This window comes from Cottoperca gobio, chromosome 15 (genome assembly GCF_900634415.1).
Source record: "Cottoperca gobio chromosome 15, fCotGob3.1, whole genome shotgun sequence".
Taxonomy (NCBI): Eukaryota; Metazoa; Chordata; class Actinopteri; order Perciformes; family Bovichtidae; genus Cottoperca; species Cottoperca gobio.
This window is the reverse complement of record NC_041369.1, coordinates 16,859,912-16,875,223: the sequence shown is the minus strand read 5'-3', so window position 1 is coordinate 16,875,223 and position 15,312 is coordinate 16,859,912. Positions and strand designations below refer to the sequence as shown.

The window sequence follows — 15,312 nt, the reverse complement described above, 5'->3', positions numbered from 1 at the left end:
GTTCAATCTAAGATAAGAATTAATTGAATCCCAGAGAGGAAATACAGCAGCACAAAGACAGAAATAAGTACAAAGAAATAGTGACGTAAAAAAAAAAAAGGATTACATTTAATTAAATAAGCGTTATACAACTAGGATAAGAGTAAGATTAGAAACTATTCAAGAACTGTAAAAGAGCAATTAGAGACAAAGTTACAGCAGTGAGTCTATTAAGTAACACGTCTACTTGTGTCCTCCAGGTGGCAGCAGTGATCAAGAGGATAACTAAAGAGTGCTTCTTGTATTTATCATGTCAGGGGGAGGGGGGACTGATCCCTAAAGCATAAAAACAATACAATTTGGGGGTTAATGTGAAGGCTGCGGTTAGCTTAGCTGCTCATTCACTAAGGCCTCGCATTCCTCTGCTCGTTACTGGCTGCTTTGTTGGCAACTCACAATAAGTGTGTGGTGTGCTGCGTAAACATACAACACGGATTTTGAAAAATACAGTACGTTGGATTACATTGCAAGGAAAATGTACACATGCATACCATGTGTACTGGTGTGTAATATAAGCATGTTAAACTACTGTGGCTCAAAAGTATTTAAAGGAAAGCATACAATTCATATTTACAGTCAGTGTTGCTTGGCTCATGACACACACACACACACACATTACTTTGGCATTTGTTGGTCACACTGACATGAGAAGAACAGACTAATCAGTGAATCTTCCCACCCCATTACAGACAATAACGCGCCACCATCCACCGCCATATGTGCGTCCCTCTGATTCTGCATCCAGAGATTCTTTAAATGCCTGTGTGTCTTTGTTGCTCCGAGTCTCTTACCGTTCATTAAAAAGGTTGTTTAAACAGCCTATAATTGGAAGTTGCAAACAAAGGAGCGCTGGCAGCTAGGGTATGCTAGCAGCCGGCCAAGTCAGCTGCCAGTCCGCCGGGTTAAAGCTGTGCTACCAATCCCCGGGAATCATTAGCCTAGTGAGGAGAATGTGCGGCCTGCTTTTGAGGGGAATGAGAACGAGCTTCTGCCATTCGAGGTTCACTTTTGATAAGTGGCATGTTCTCTCAGCTTCTTCAGACCATGTGTAATGTTCTTACAGATCGTACAACCACTTCATATCAGAGGGATAAACTATTCCTGCTTCCTCAGCACCCCTTACCTGTTTGATGGTGAAGTCGTTGATGAGGTGGTGGTTGTGTTCGTTCAGGTTGCAGTGCAGGGAGACGCAGTCACTCTGGTAGAGCAGATCCTGCAGCGTGTAGACTCGCTGAACGCCCAGCGAGCGCTCCAAGCCGTCCTGGAGGTAGGGGTCGTAGAAGATCACGTTGAAGCCGAACGCCTTGGCCCGTATCGCCACCGCCTGGCCTGAGCGACCTGATGAAGAGGGAGCAGAGTTAAGTCTTCTACCTTAGCTATCTTAACAGTAGCTAGTGCGGAAACTCTAACGTGATTTTAACATGGCAAACATTATAACATACATCATTTATGTTGCAGCAGGAAAGGTTTCCTGGACTCATTTTATACAGATCAATAAATTGTGAAAATAAGATTTTTTTAAATATAAAGTGTAAACAACATTTTCACATGTATCCTCACAACGTGATTACGCAGGTGAAATAAGACACATTGTAATATGGCTAAAAGAAGCTCACCAAATCCGATGAGGCCGAGCGTCTCTCCTCGGATCCTGGCCGCGCCCGATGCCACCTCCCGGATCTGCTCCACGCTCTGGACCCGCGTGCCCTCCCGGAGAGCCTGGTACAGCCAGGTGTTTCGCCGGTAGAGGTTGAGAATGTGACAAAGTGTCGAGTCTGCCGTCTCTTCTACAGCCGCTGAGGGAATATTACACACTGCGATGCCTGGAAAAAGTCAAATGTGGGAGAAATTGAAGAAGCGATGAAGCTCAGGAGATGACGACGACATAGATACTTCAAATGACTCGAGACACAATAGGCTTCTACAGATTTACTTGTTGGAATAGTTGATGAGAAGTAGTGGAGCTGTTTTCAAGAGAGCGTAATCTGTAGTTTTTTAGTTCACAACATAATTGGGAGGAAAATTATTTTCTTTATAACCCTCTGCAAAATAAAACTGTGTAAAACTGAAGAAGAGGAAGAGGAAGAGGATCATTATAACTTCTAATTATGCCCATGAAAAGAACATTTCTCAAAACCTCCACGTCAGCGTACTAAGATGTATTACCACTAACGACAATAATTAGGATATCATACTAAATCCTGCTCTCATACCAAACATATGCCGAAGGGGCCAAATGGGAATCTCAGTGAGTTTCATATCAGTTAGAGCATCTGCTCTGCATACGCAATCAGAGCCATTACATATTCTGTTTACAATATGTAATAATTCCTGTTGCATATGTTAAGTCGAGAGCAAGGAGAGTTTGTTTAGGTGCCCCATCTAAAAATGTATCATCATCATCTCTAACGCAGCATTGTTGTTGTTGATTTATTCTTTATTCTTTTCTTATGCCGAAGTGAATGAATGAGCCATATGTGCAGACACGACCCCACCTTTTCCCCTTCTGAACAACCTCGCTTCTCATATCTATCTTGCCGCTCTTTTGTCTGCACGCGTCCCTCAGACTCACCGAGATCCCCGGCGGCCTTGATGTCGATGTTGTCGTAGCCGCTGCCGATGCGGATGATGATGCGCAGCGCCTTGAACTTCTCCAAGTCCTCTCTGGTCAGGGTGATGGTGTGGTACATCATGGCCCCTACTGCCTCGTTCAGCACCTGAGGGACATTAGAGAGGAGGAGGCGTCTGATTACATCAGTAGTCCCTCAACAATCATTAGTGGCGAGATGGAAGTAAACTGGAAATCTGCATTCATATTATGATCACTATTATTGTTCTTAATCAGTCTCATCCCTACCTTCACATTCCCATAACATTATGTATGAGCAACCTGAATGAGAGCTTTCACTACCTCCCATCTTGCTGGAGGTTTATGTCTTTTCTTCATCTAAATGCAAATTGATTGTTTATGTGTGCCCTAAAATATGAGTGGTTGTCTTTGTGTTTATAATGAGCGCTCGGCCAAAACTGCTTTTTGTCACAATCCATTCCAGTCACAGTGGATGAAGGCAGGACGGTAAAAGTAGACTGACAGCTGTTGAAGAACCCAGAAAGCATCGGCAAGTAGCTGCCGCATGCCACGGCCGTTAAATAACAGGTTTAAATGCACAACCCGCTTACCGAGTTAACCTAACTGAGCCAGATTAGCATAGCCATGAATTTCCACACAAACACTTTTATTGGAGCTAGCTATAGCGAGAGCTCGACGCTAAATTGAAGGTTAAAGCTCTCCTCGTGCATTAATCTCATTACGTGAGCGAAGAAGGCCCAGCAGCAGGCTTGGCTGGAGACGGTGCTGGAAACTGACACTGAATCACAGCTGACTGTTAAACAACAGGAACACAAGCTGAGAGCAAGTTTACGTGAAGCGGAAAAAGTGAGCAAATGAGTTTCGTGTTGCGCGCTAATTAGTTAAATAACTCTTCTGGCATGACACAGTGCATGTGCATCCTTACATTGTTTTGTACAAGGCTATTACCTCCAGCAAGGGAGCATTAATATTGCAAATCACACAAAGCCCTTGAGAATGGCAACACACTGCACTTATTATAACACTAGTGGAATGGAGCAGTTTCAAGACTTTACAGAAATACTTGATCGTGAAGATTCATTTGAGGTTTAAGAGGGAGTTGGGTAGCGTTAATATCTAAAAATAACTATTTAATAGTGAGCTTTATAGGTGTTGGTAGGCGTATCCTTGAGCTTTGGAGTGCGCCAGGCTAGCAGTCTCCGCCTGCTTTCAGTCATTATGCTAAGCTAATGGCCTGCTGGCTCTAGCTTCATGCTTTGGGTAGAAAGTTGTACTAATCCTCTCATCTAACTATAAAAAAAAAAAGGAGCAAATATTCCTAAATATCAAACTATTACGTAAAGATTATGACCAAATGATACTTTGATACAATTTGACATGTTATTAAAACATAACAACAATGTTCATCATACATTTGGAGGAGCTGGCATTGGATGGAGGGACATGTGAGGAAAACAATGCAGACATGAAGAAGAATAATATAACATAAATGTAAGATTATTCAAAACACAGAGCCCAATAAAGGCCCATACTACATAACCACAACGTCTCTGCTTCCCTCTCACCATCAACAAACGAACGAAGGCCCAAAGAATTGCTCCATTTTGTCATAAAACTTTTGTTTGTCCTGGTTGATGAGGTGCTTTCTGCACGAGTTAGATACACATCATTTTCACGGTTACATCCTCAACTGAGGTTGAGATTATAAGGACAGTGTTTACTGATACGGCGATATGAAAGACACTTAACAAACGCACCACTTTTTTATCTTTCTGCAAGTATTCTGTGTCTTTCCAAGGACAGTACTGTATTAGTGCATAGACCACAAGTGCTTTGTAATGCATTTATTTTGACATGTACTCAACGGGGGCCACAACACTTGCAGTTGCACTTTAGGAGCATCAGTACAGAACTACAGTTTACGCAGATTCCTTGAGTGACAGATTCCTTAAATCGCTGCATCTGCTCCCTTCGAGGTAGTGCATGCAAAAAGACAGCAGTGTGCTTGTGTTTGCTCGTTCGCTCGCTGTGTGAGTCTGTCTATATACTTGTGTGTGAGCAGTACTTCACTATTAAAACTTGCAGTGAGGTTGTTGGCAAGTGTGTACGCGTGTGTGTGTGTGTGTGTGTGTGTGTGTGTGTGCAGTGCCCCATCTGTACCCTCTGCTGGGCAGTTATAGTTGTGGGAACACTGCCAACATCTATTCTCCCAGATGAGTCCTCAGTATGTGTAATGTATTCACTACGAGAGCATTTTACTGAACAGAGATTGCGCGCGTGTGTGTTTGTTTGTGTGTGTGTGTATTTTCTTTTTGTGTGTTAAGGCACAACACCTCCAGCTTAGATTGTAAAATAGCTACTGACTGGCTCCAATGTATAGGCAGTAAAATAAGACAAATGTTTCACCCACTCTGGCTCAGAACAATTATACTGCATTTCTATTACCAGCCTCCTCCTCCTCCTTATTTAACAAAGCAGCACTTCAGCACCCAGTGGGATAAGAGTCAGTGATGAAACCATTATAGTTGAACTGGGAGAATGGAAGAAGCCAGTGGGCTGAAATATTATAAAATCATTACAGAGGAGGAGACGCGGAAGGAGGGAAAGCAATGATCGCAAGCTCAAGACAAACTATTCAAGAATCACATTCAAAAGTTCATAACATGTCCATATCACAGTGTGTGTGAGAGAGTCTGCTTCCTGCAACATACTTGCTGTAACAGTAGTAGAGGCAGTAACACAGACCGGTGGTGTTGCTACAGAGCACAACATTATGTGACCTAGTCCAAACGTGTACTATTTATTAAGCTTACGAATAATGCCTCACTTCCAATCAAAACGGTTGTAATGTATAAGTCTGCATAAGCTACATATATATATATATATATATATATATATATATATATATATATATATATATATATATATATATATATATAAATTGGGTGGAGGAAGAGTGGACTCTGAGGGAGAAACTGCAAAAGGAAGTGTTGCATAACATTCAAACTGAACATTTCTAAATTGTTCATGTTTTTGTGCGCTTTAAATCACATTTATGCTTTTAATTTAGTTTGATCAAAGGCAAGAGTTGCCTAATTATTTCTTATTTAATTATATGCATTTTGCTAATATTTTGTCTTTTAGAAAGCATTGTGTGACTTGTTTTAAATTTAATTTAAAATATATAAGTCTCATGTGACTGAAGTTAGGCTAAAAGCTCCGGAAACAAACTAGTAAGTAAATTAGTCAATAAATCAATAAATATTATCAATACAACAATATCATTACAAAGGTGTTTGACTGTAGGAAAATATGATGATGAAGATATGATTCAAATATTTTTGTTTAATATGTGAAGTTGCTTCCTACTGCCTGACACATCATTGTTTAATTCTATATTAATATATTTTAAAAAGCTGCTAAAAATGAACTTATAAAAAAGGAGTCTTCATCCCAAAGCTTTGAAGATCCATCCCAGGACGGTGGTCCGTTTTATAAGGGGTTAAAAGGTCAGTGCTATACATTAGTTTTAGAGCAGAGAACAGTTTAAATGTAAAGATATGAAATAAAACAAAGTGAATGAAATCCTTATTTTATGAAATGTAGCTGCAACATTACACATGACATCTGAAAAAGTTATTTTTGTACCTTTTCATGTATCTCCTGTGTGGACTGGGCATCACAGAACGCCACGGTGGCCAGATCTTTGAGGATGGGCATCTCCACGGTGCAGTCACGCCCATCCAGCAGCGCCACCAGGGGGCGCGGGTGCATAGGCCCGTTCATAATCTGTGGCCGAATACCTGCAGAGACAGAGAAAGAAAGAGAGGGAGTTAATTATTTATGGCTGGCACACACACAAGTCAAGTGAGCTGCAGAAGAAGCAGTAAAAAATATAGGAAATGCATCCCGCAGCAGGAAGTGTTTACAAAGGCTGGTACTGTGTGTTTTGCCTGTGTGATAGCCTAAACCAGTCACACACACACACACACACACACACACACACACACACACACATTCCTGCATGCGAGTTAGCTCTGTACTTTAAACCACTAACATTGTCTCCCTTACCTGGCAACACTGGTCAATATCACACACAGACACACACACTCATACTCATTTGCACACGCACCACGCTGGTGATATGAATACCCCCCACTCTCGCTGTTATCCACGCTGTTACCAGGCAACAGGTCCTTTCACCCCATGAGGTCATCACCTCCATTATCCTATCACCAGTACTGAAGCGGGCAGTGTGTGCGTCTCTGCACCTTCTGCACAGTTTACATCCTTTACACACTCGTTCTGACACTAAGAGGAAGATCAGCAGGTAATCAATAATTCATTTCAAACTTGTGGTCGGCTCCAGGTTTGTCCTCTCAGACGGAGTTGTTTTGGCTTTCTACCTTTGCCCCCACAAGTCGTGATGCGGTTGCCCTTCAGGGTGAAAGTGGCAAAAAAAAAAAAAAAAACAGCTGGAAACTAGAAATGCGTCACTGATGATGAATTCTAAATGTCTCGCTTGACATGTGCCAATAAACATACTCTCCATAAGATCCATGTGATGTGTTCTTTAGGTGTAACACTGAGGAGAAACAGTGTGGACCCAAATTCCACAAAAAAAAAAGAGGGAAAAGAAAAAGGAGAAAGAGAGAGAGGGGGGGGGGGGGGGGGGGGGTCCACACACAACCACTCTCTGGCTCCCTGCTGCCTGTTGTCATGGTGATTAGAGGATTTGGGCAGGATTATGAAATATTTTATTTAGTGACATCTGCGCTGCTGGAGAGGACATCCAAGCCTGCTCGCTCGATGTCTGTCTCTCCAACTCCTCCAGTTTTGGGAAGCAAGAACGGTGTTTGTGACCTACACGACTACAACATGCTAACATATGTACTTTGAACAGATCAGATAGTGGGGAAACAAAACACGCACAAAAAAAACAAAAAAACAAGAGGTGCATGCACATGTAGCAGTGTTTCAGTTCTGCACCAGTGGACGGGTGTTCTGCTCTGCACAGTTCATGGAAAAGGTTGCTTTAATTACTGATGCAAGTTGTAAGAAGACGGCCGCCTGGAAATATATGTTCTGGGACTGGTTTAACAACTAAAAGCCTCTAAAATGCTATTTTCTCAATCAGCGTGTTACTATGAGTGATGGGATCCTACATGAACACAAACATTTCTGCCAAAGTAAGAACAGCTTTGGCTATTTCACAAGATATTTCTATATTTGTGTTTTTCTGCACGCTTCTCACTGGTACGGGCGAGGCTCAGTAAACATTTGAATCTAAAATGTGATGTCTTGTTGTTAGTTTATGTTGCCAGTCTACTGTCAATACACTCTGATCACACCCACAGTCCTGGTGTAGCAGATTAGCAGAGATTTTGAGTGCTTCATAAATAATAACCAACATTATTTTTCCAAACTTTGACTTTTACATTAATACTTAATATTATAGAGAAATACTTATAATAATTAATAATTATTTAAAATCAAGTTTTCCCCAATCAATTTCATGTAGGTATAAGTTAAAACAGACTAATCTTTGATTAAACACTAAAATGTGTCCATTTAGAAAAAGATTCTGGATGCAACATTATACTAACACACACACACACACACACACACACACACACACACACACACACACACACACACACACACACACACACACACACACACACACACACCTTGAAATAACAGACCATCTGCGGTAGACTTATCAGAGAGAAATGGAAGCGGGTGGATTAATTTAAAAGAGAGCTTAGCAGTGTGTCGTTAATATTACAGCATTGACAAACTGACGTACAACCTGCACTTTTTATTTTCAGGGTTAATTCCTCTAATAACCGTCTCTTTCGGTCTCTGTTTCTATCAAACCACAGAGGAAGGTGAACCATATTCAGACTTCTCACAGGCGAGAAATTGAGGTGAGCAGCAAAAACTCTCTACAAGCAGAGACAACGTGTAGAGGAAGAGTTCATCACTCAGGGAATTAGGAAAGTAGGGGAGCGGTGAGAAACCGGATGAGGAGGTAAGCAGGACAGTCTTGTGATGGCTGAGAAAAAAAAGCACAAAATATGCATTTGTATCATCGTATCTCTTAAACTTAACATCTGAAGTGGGTTGCCAACTTGCAGGATGAATCTTAAGACACTAAATAAATCTGAATGGGACTTAAAGGGATGTTCCATCGATTTTAAAAAGTGTTTTTTTTAGCAGAAAGCCTGCAAACTGGATGTTTGGAGTTTAAAAGATGTGGGCATTTAGGAGGCAGGACAGGTTTTAAAAAAAAAAAAAAAAAAAAAAAAAAGAATAAATTGCATTATGGGCAATGTAGTATACAGTGTTTTTGGAGCTTCACCCATGCCAGACACTAAAAGTCAGGATATCTTGGTCTCTTGTGAGTTCCACAACTTTATAAAAAGCTTCATCACGGTCTCTTTTGAGCAGTTTAGACCAGTACAATTATTAATTATTAGCAAATTAGCTTTAAACCTTTTTTCTAATACTTTATAAAAGCCTAAATGGCTTATCAAAAGATAAGAGAAGAAGAAACATCCATAAAAAAAAGAAAGCTAAAAAGAATAACAATCTTTCTGTTCCTAGTATAAGCTTGCTTTATTCTCACCTGAGGGACTTATGACGTGCGTGTGCGTGCGTGTGTGTGGGCGAGGAGGAGGAGGAGGGGTTCGCGGCTCTCTCTGCGCCTCCTCATTACACTCCTGCAGAGTTCATTATCACAGCTCAGACTGGCTGATCTCATCCTCTACTGTAACCGTCACACACAAGGAAACGTACCGACACTCAAACAGACGCGGCCTCGTGTGCGCACACACACGCAGACACACACTCTGAGACGAAAGGACAGAAAAGCAGCGAACGCAGAATCTCTTGCTTATACTTATACACACACACACACACACACACACACACACACACACACACACACACACACACAAGAAGCCACTGGTGGAAAAAAAGCAGCATCACTTGTCGGAAGGATGTCAAACTGCTGCTGATTAATTATTTCCTAGTGGCTAATAGCCTTTCTCCAGCCTAATAAGCCAGAACGTGGCACTGCATTTAACACATGATGGATCTGCGGATAATTAACGCCTAACAAGGCTGTTAATGAAGCTCTTAATGACTCGGATACCTGGCCAGTGATTTTAAAGGAGCTAAACCTTCCCTTAGTCAATCAGCCAAAGAAAAAATCTGAAAATGACAGTATGTTTATTATACATGAGGACAGGTTTAGACAATAATAAATCCACAACTGCTCAGACCATCATAATGTGTATCCGCAAAGAAATAAACACACTCTGTTGGAAAGGTGTTGTTGACAGAGGCTCTTATCACCAGCCCTCTAGGGATCGTCTGTCACGTCAAAGTTAATGAGTTTTGGGGCTTTAGTCTCTAGTCTCACGCTGTCAGAAGCACACTACACTACATTTCCTCCTGCCGGCGCAGGTCGAGCAGAATCCATCCTCATTTTGACGTTTCTAAAACGAATCGGCGACGAGCTTTAACTGCACTGAACGTGTCAGGCGGGAAATGTTATTCAGATATAGGGCTGAGTTGTCGACATATGGGATGACAGTCTTCAAGAAGGTGCACTGTGTGCTCATCAATGTCAAATAGTGCACAGAGCTTCACATTTCTAAAAAGGGGAAATCTTTCTATAGATGTATCAATCAGCGTATCAATGCTTCACGACTGGCTGTGCCGCAGCTCAAAGAAGGTTTCGGAGGATGTATTTAAAAACACTTTCAGATGCACATTTAACCGCAACGAACAAAAGCAACACTTTATGTGGATGTGATATGAAATATTTTAAGGTCAGGAGCTCTTTTCAGGCAAATCTTCAGAGGTACTATGTGCTATGGTGATGTGTTGTTGACTTCTTACACTCAACTCCACCGCTAGACTTATTTTTCTTGTATTTGTAATCTTAACCAGAGCATTGTGCATTTCAGCTTGGATGGAAACAAAACAGAGTTGAGTGATGTGGCTAAAATCAATATCTCAACATAATCAATTATATTTTTCTGATGTAGATATGTATCACAATATGGCAACGGTAATCACATGATGTAACATGGCGTTTTCTTTTCTTTTACATAAAATCAAACAACTCATTTAGATTTTTTCTAATTACTAATTGCTTTGAATCATTTATTTTGACAGCAGAATTACTATGTTGTTAACTTACCACAGACACGCGTTATCATTTCTGGTAGTAATATGAGAATATTACAGCGCCTTACTGTATGTCTTATTTGGTCACTACAGGCTTCTGTAAACTAGATGCTGATTACCTCACGAACATTATTGGTCCTTGGGGAATATTACAGAGACGCAGAATTAGCTTGCAGCTGCAGACGGCTGTAATAACAGTCATCTGTTGATGGAAATGTAAGCGGTAACATCACTGGCAGCGGTTACCTTATGTCTGCTGATTTTAGACGATTAACTTCAAGAGAGTCAGGCACATTTGTATCTAATGATTACGAGAAGATGATTTGTGTTATGTTTAGATCATGTATTAGTTATTTTTGTTGAAAAAAAACCCCAAAGGTTGATCATGAAATAATAAGAAACCATTAAACCCTACAGCCTTCATCTCAGATTACAGGTTTTGGATTTCTAAACTGGCAAAGGAGCCCAAAAGGGAGAGCATACTTGAATGTTATCCCAATAATCACCCTAGGGTGGCTCCTACCTCCCTCTCTCTTCACACAGCAGCTGGTCTCATTGCAACACTTGTAAGCCAGAGGTGCAGCGACTAAAGAATTGCATCTGGCTCTTTTTATTTACTTCACTTATCTCGTTGTCTTCCCACTTTCTCTGTTGAGATCCCTCCCTACATCCCTCGCTCTCCCTCCAGCAGCTTGCCAGCCGCTCCACCCGGCAGCCAGACACAGAACCTGGACTCTGGGAAAATAAAGCCAAGCCAGAACTCTCCTTGTCCAAACACAGAGTCCCGCCCAACACCAGACAAAACATCAAACTCATTTTTAAGCTGGGCAAAAAATGCACCCCAGAGCCGAAATTCAAGTGCCTATTTGCTGTTACGTAAACTTCTGCGAGCAGTAGAAACAACATGACGAAAGATGGTTTACATTAGGCGCTCAGATATTTTTGGCTGGTTGTCATTCGGATGAAAATGCAAATTGCTTGTGTCAATTTCCTGTTATTGTACCCAAAGTATTAATCATTGCAGCACAACAGCCAGCATTGTCTGTTAATCAGCAAGTAATAAAGACACAAAGCCAACAGCTTGACTAAGTAAATCTAAACCATGTTCAGTGTGACAGCAGAGAGTCTCATCCAGTGGAGGTCATGTGTTGTTACATCCCCTAAGGGAAGCCTGAATGGACTAAGACTAATATCATCCTTTAGCCAACGCTAATCACAAACTGAAAGATTCTACAGGAAGTATGAAAACGTTTGACGGAGCTGGCGAGAGCGCACTGTTTCAACCACAAATGGATTACAGATGTTCCAAAACGAAAAAGCCTTTTTGGATTCTGACAACAGAAATAGAAGTCATCTTTTTAAACGTTTTGAGAGAGAAAAAAATACAGAACCCATAGAAATATGTCTCTCCTTAGTGAATACGATCTTGTGTCTAATTCTCTCGTTTGGAAGGGGTGATCTTGGAAAAGCATCTCAAGAAAGCTTCGCTGCCAGATTCTGTGAGTCACCGTTTTTCAGAGGGAGAAGAATCATTTCCTAAATAGAGCGCAAACAATCAAGGAAAGAAAAATAAACATCAGCTCCAACCTGTGTTTGTCCTCCTGGGTCTTTGAATTGTTATTAAACAGCGCACTCCATCTTCATTTCTAAAGCTCTATTTTCTGACAGATCGTGCGCTCTGGTTTTGTGGTTTCATGGATCTCCAACATGCCTCGGCTGCTTTACAAAGACAATTTCATTTGGAAGTTAATGCACTCCCCACAGATTCACTTGTGGTTTTGTTTGTGAGGTCGTCCCACACTTTGAAAGGTAAATTGTCCACTTGAGGGACTGTGGAGTCGTATTAACTTACCTGCACTGTTGTGATATCCTGAATAATTACACGGTGTTTGAATCTCTGTTAATAGGCTTCTGAGACAGTTTAGTATCCCTCCTCACAGAGGAGTGACACTCTTTAGAGACTCTCTTTTACATCCTGATGTCTTTTTCAGCTGATCCTGAATGACAGATTCCAGCATACCCTCGCCACTCACCAGCTCATTCGTTTCACTTTCCTCTTGCCCAATCGTACCATCTCCTTCCCGCTAGCTGCGAGTGAAAGGTGATGAAATGCTCCTAAATTACTCAAACTGGTGCGATACATGCTGTGGATGCTCCCACAATCGGCCCCGCATCAACGGAACAATAAAACTGTAAAAACAAAAGGAAGTGAGGAAGATTTTCCATGGCACGATGATGTCAGGGCCACAGCGGCGGTCGCTGAGTTCACAGCGAGCTTTCAGTGAAAACTACTCTGCAGTTGACGCAGAGCCAAAACGGGCTCAACGGGCTTAGGACCAACAGCTGGTTCTGGTTACCTAGCAACTCCCAAGCTGGGGGCCTCAGTGATGGGATAGTCCGAGAGTGAGAGGAGGAGGGGGCCGAGCCGATAACCCGGCGGGCTTTCTTTGTGGCAAGTGCAGCCGTGAGACAGGAAAAGCTTGATTTCATGATTTCAAATCTTGGCCCCAAAAGGCAACATGCCACAGGCCACACACAACCTGGCAACCCAAACATGGAGCGTGAGGTTTGCACAAGTGGCACGATCGGTGTTTCTCTGCGGCATTTTCTAGGGAGACTTCAGCAATACAAACATGCTCGCTGTGGTACCGAGCACGCACACACACACACACACACACACACAACACCGACCGACACACAGACTTTGGCTGCACGTAGCTTCACACACTCACGGATGATAACCATTAATGATCAGTGATTATCAGTCACAGACTTTGTTTAATAAAAGCTCAAGGGCATTCGCAGCTATCAATGCTCCGTTCTACTCTACTTCTGTTCTCGTACTGCTGGTTGAGCATGTCCACCTGCATGCTACTTACAAGATAAAAACAGCAATGTTGCGCTCTATAACTGCGCATACATCTTAACAAGAAACCGGCGCCTGTTTTCTTGGGAGTGTCTACTTTCTTGAGTGTGTTTACGATCCCTTGGCATCTGTAGAGAAAGAAGGGAGGTGTAATCTTTTTTTTTGGCAGACTTGCCTCCTCCAGTCCCCCACCGGACCCTATCAGCGCCCGGCTACACCGCCGCCACCCCAGCCTGTTTCTTGTTCCACTATGTGGACACACAAAGACTTTGTTTGTCCTCCCTCCGCCTGCCCTCCTCCAAACTTATCACCACCCAACGCCCAGCCAAGAGGGGCAAGGGAGGGGAGAGATAAAAGGATGAGAGAGATGGGCTGGGGCTATAACATGTAAAAAAAGTAGAGGAAGAAAAAGGGAAAACATAGGCCGACATAAAGATATCACAGGTGGTGTCAGTGGTAAATACAACACAAAGTGAGAGAGCAGAGGATCCATCCATCAACATCTCTTTAAATGCTGTCTTTTGTGCTTCGCTAGCAAGGCCTGAAAACAACCGGGGTCCTGAGACAAAAGCAGCTGTCAGTGCTGATAAACAGTGGACAGTGCACTCAAGCTTTACATCACAGACACAATCACTCACACACACACACACAGTTTACTAGTGACAACACTGATTACTATTAGTTTACAGTTAACAAGGTATTTTTGCAGTGTTGACAATGCTGAGAAAAATTGGGAGAAAGTGCAAATCAGCTGCTGATTATGAGCCCCAAGAGTCCCACTGCGATTAAACTAGTCTGTCGTGGTAAAATTATATTTTTGATGCGATTTTTTAACTGGATATTACTGATTATTTTTACATTAAAATGAGCTCTTATAAATCCACAGATTAATTAAAAAAATAATGAGCCCCACATAGGTCTTTATATACGCACCCTGTGACAGACAGCATTATCACACAGGATAACCATTAACACTCTCACACAGAGCCACTCGTATGCCCATTCTTCTGTGACCTTTGACCTCTCAAATGACAGCCCATCTAATCTCACCTCGTCTCACTGCGGTGCAGAGTTCTGTGGTTTCAAACCGAGGAAACACTGACACTCACATGGGTGCTCATACACACACACACACACACGCACTCAGTTTTCATGACACACTTCATTGCAAAAACATAAGAGGCTCATTAGCCTTAAAGCTAAATACCACCTCCCCCACCACACACACACACACACACACACACACACACACACACACACACACACACACACACACACACACACACACACACACACACACACACACACAATGTAAAACATGCTCCTTGCCTGGGAAATGCTGTCTCCACATTCTTCAAATCAGGAGCTGCACATTGCAGAGGAAATGTGGTGGAGGGACAAAAAAAAGAAGTGGGGTGGGGGGGGTATTCTCACACAGTATGCCCTGGGGTTATCCTCTCCTCTCTATCTCCTCCTCCAGCCTACCTCCTTCACTCTCTGTCTTCTCTTGCTCTCCCACTGCTTGTTTCCAAATCTGTCCTCCTTCATCACCTCACCCCCAGAAGCTCCATTTCTCTTTTGTCAGACGACTGGTACTCTTGAGTGGGGTTTTTAA

At 42.2% G+C, this 15,312-nt stretch overlaps 1 protein-coding gene across 3 annotated transcripts in view; it reads right to left on the bottom strand.

Annotated features, from left to right (window-relative positions):
• The window catches only part of ctbp2a (C-terminal binding protein 2a), a 59,665-nt gene that overhangs the window by 4,528 nt on the left and 39,825 nt on the right, over positions 1-15,312 (bottom strand). For 2 of the 3 annotated variants that reach the window (XM_029450051.1, XM_029450049.1), the window contains 4 exons: positions 6,278-6,432; positions 2,612-2,756; positions 1,656-1,862; positions 1,163-1,377 (listed from right to left, as the gene is read on the bottom strand). In XM_029450051.1, coding sequence (XP_029305911.1) covers positions 1,163-1,377; positions 1,656-1,862; positions 2,612-2,756; positions 6,278-6,432 — 722 coding nt within the window. Of the gene's footprint in view, positions 1-1,162; positions 1,378-1,655; positions 1,863-2,611; positions 2,757-6,277; positions 6,449-15,312 lie in introns of all 3 variants that reach the window. The other variant, XM_029450050.1, reaches the window with a different exon arrangement.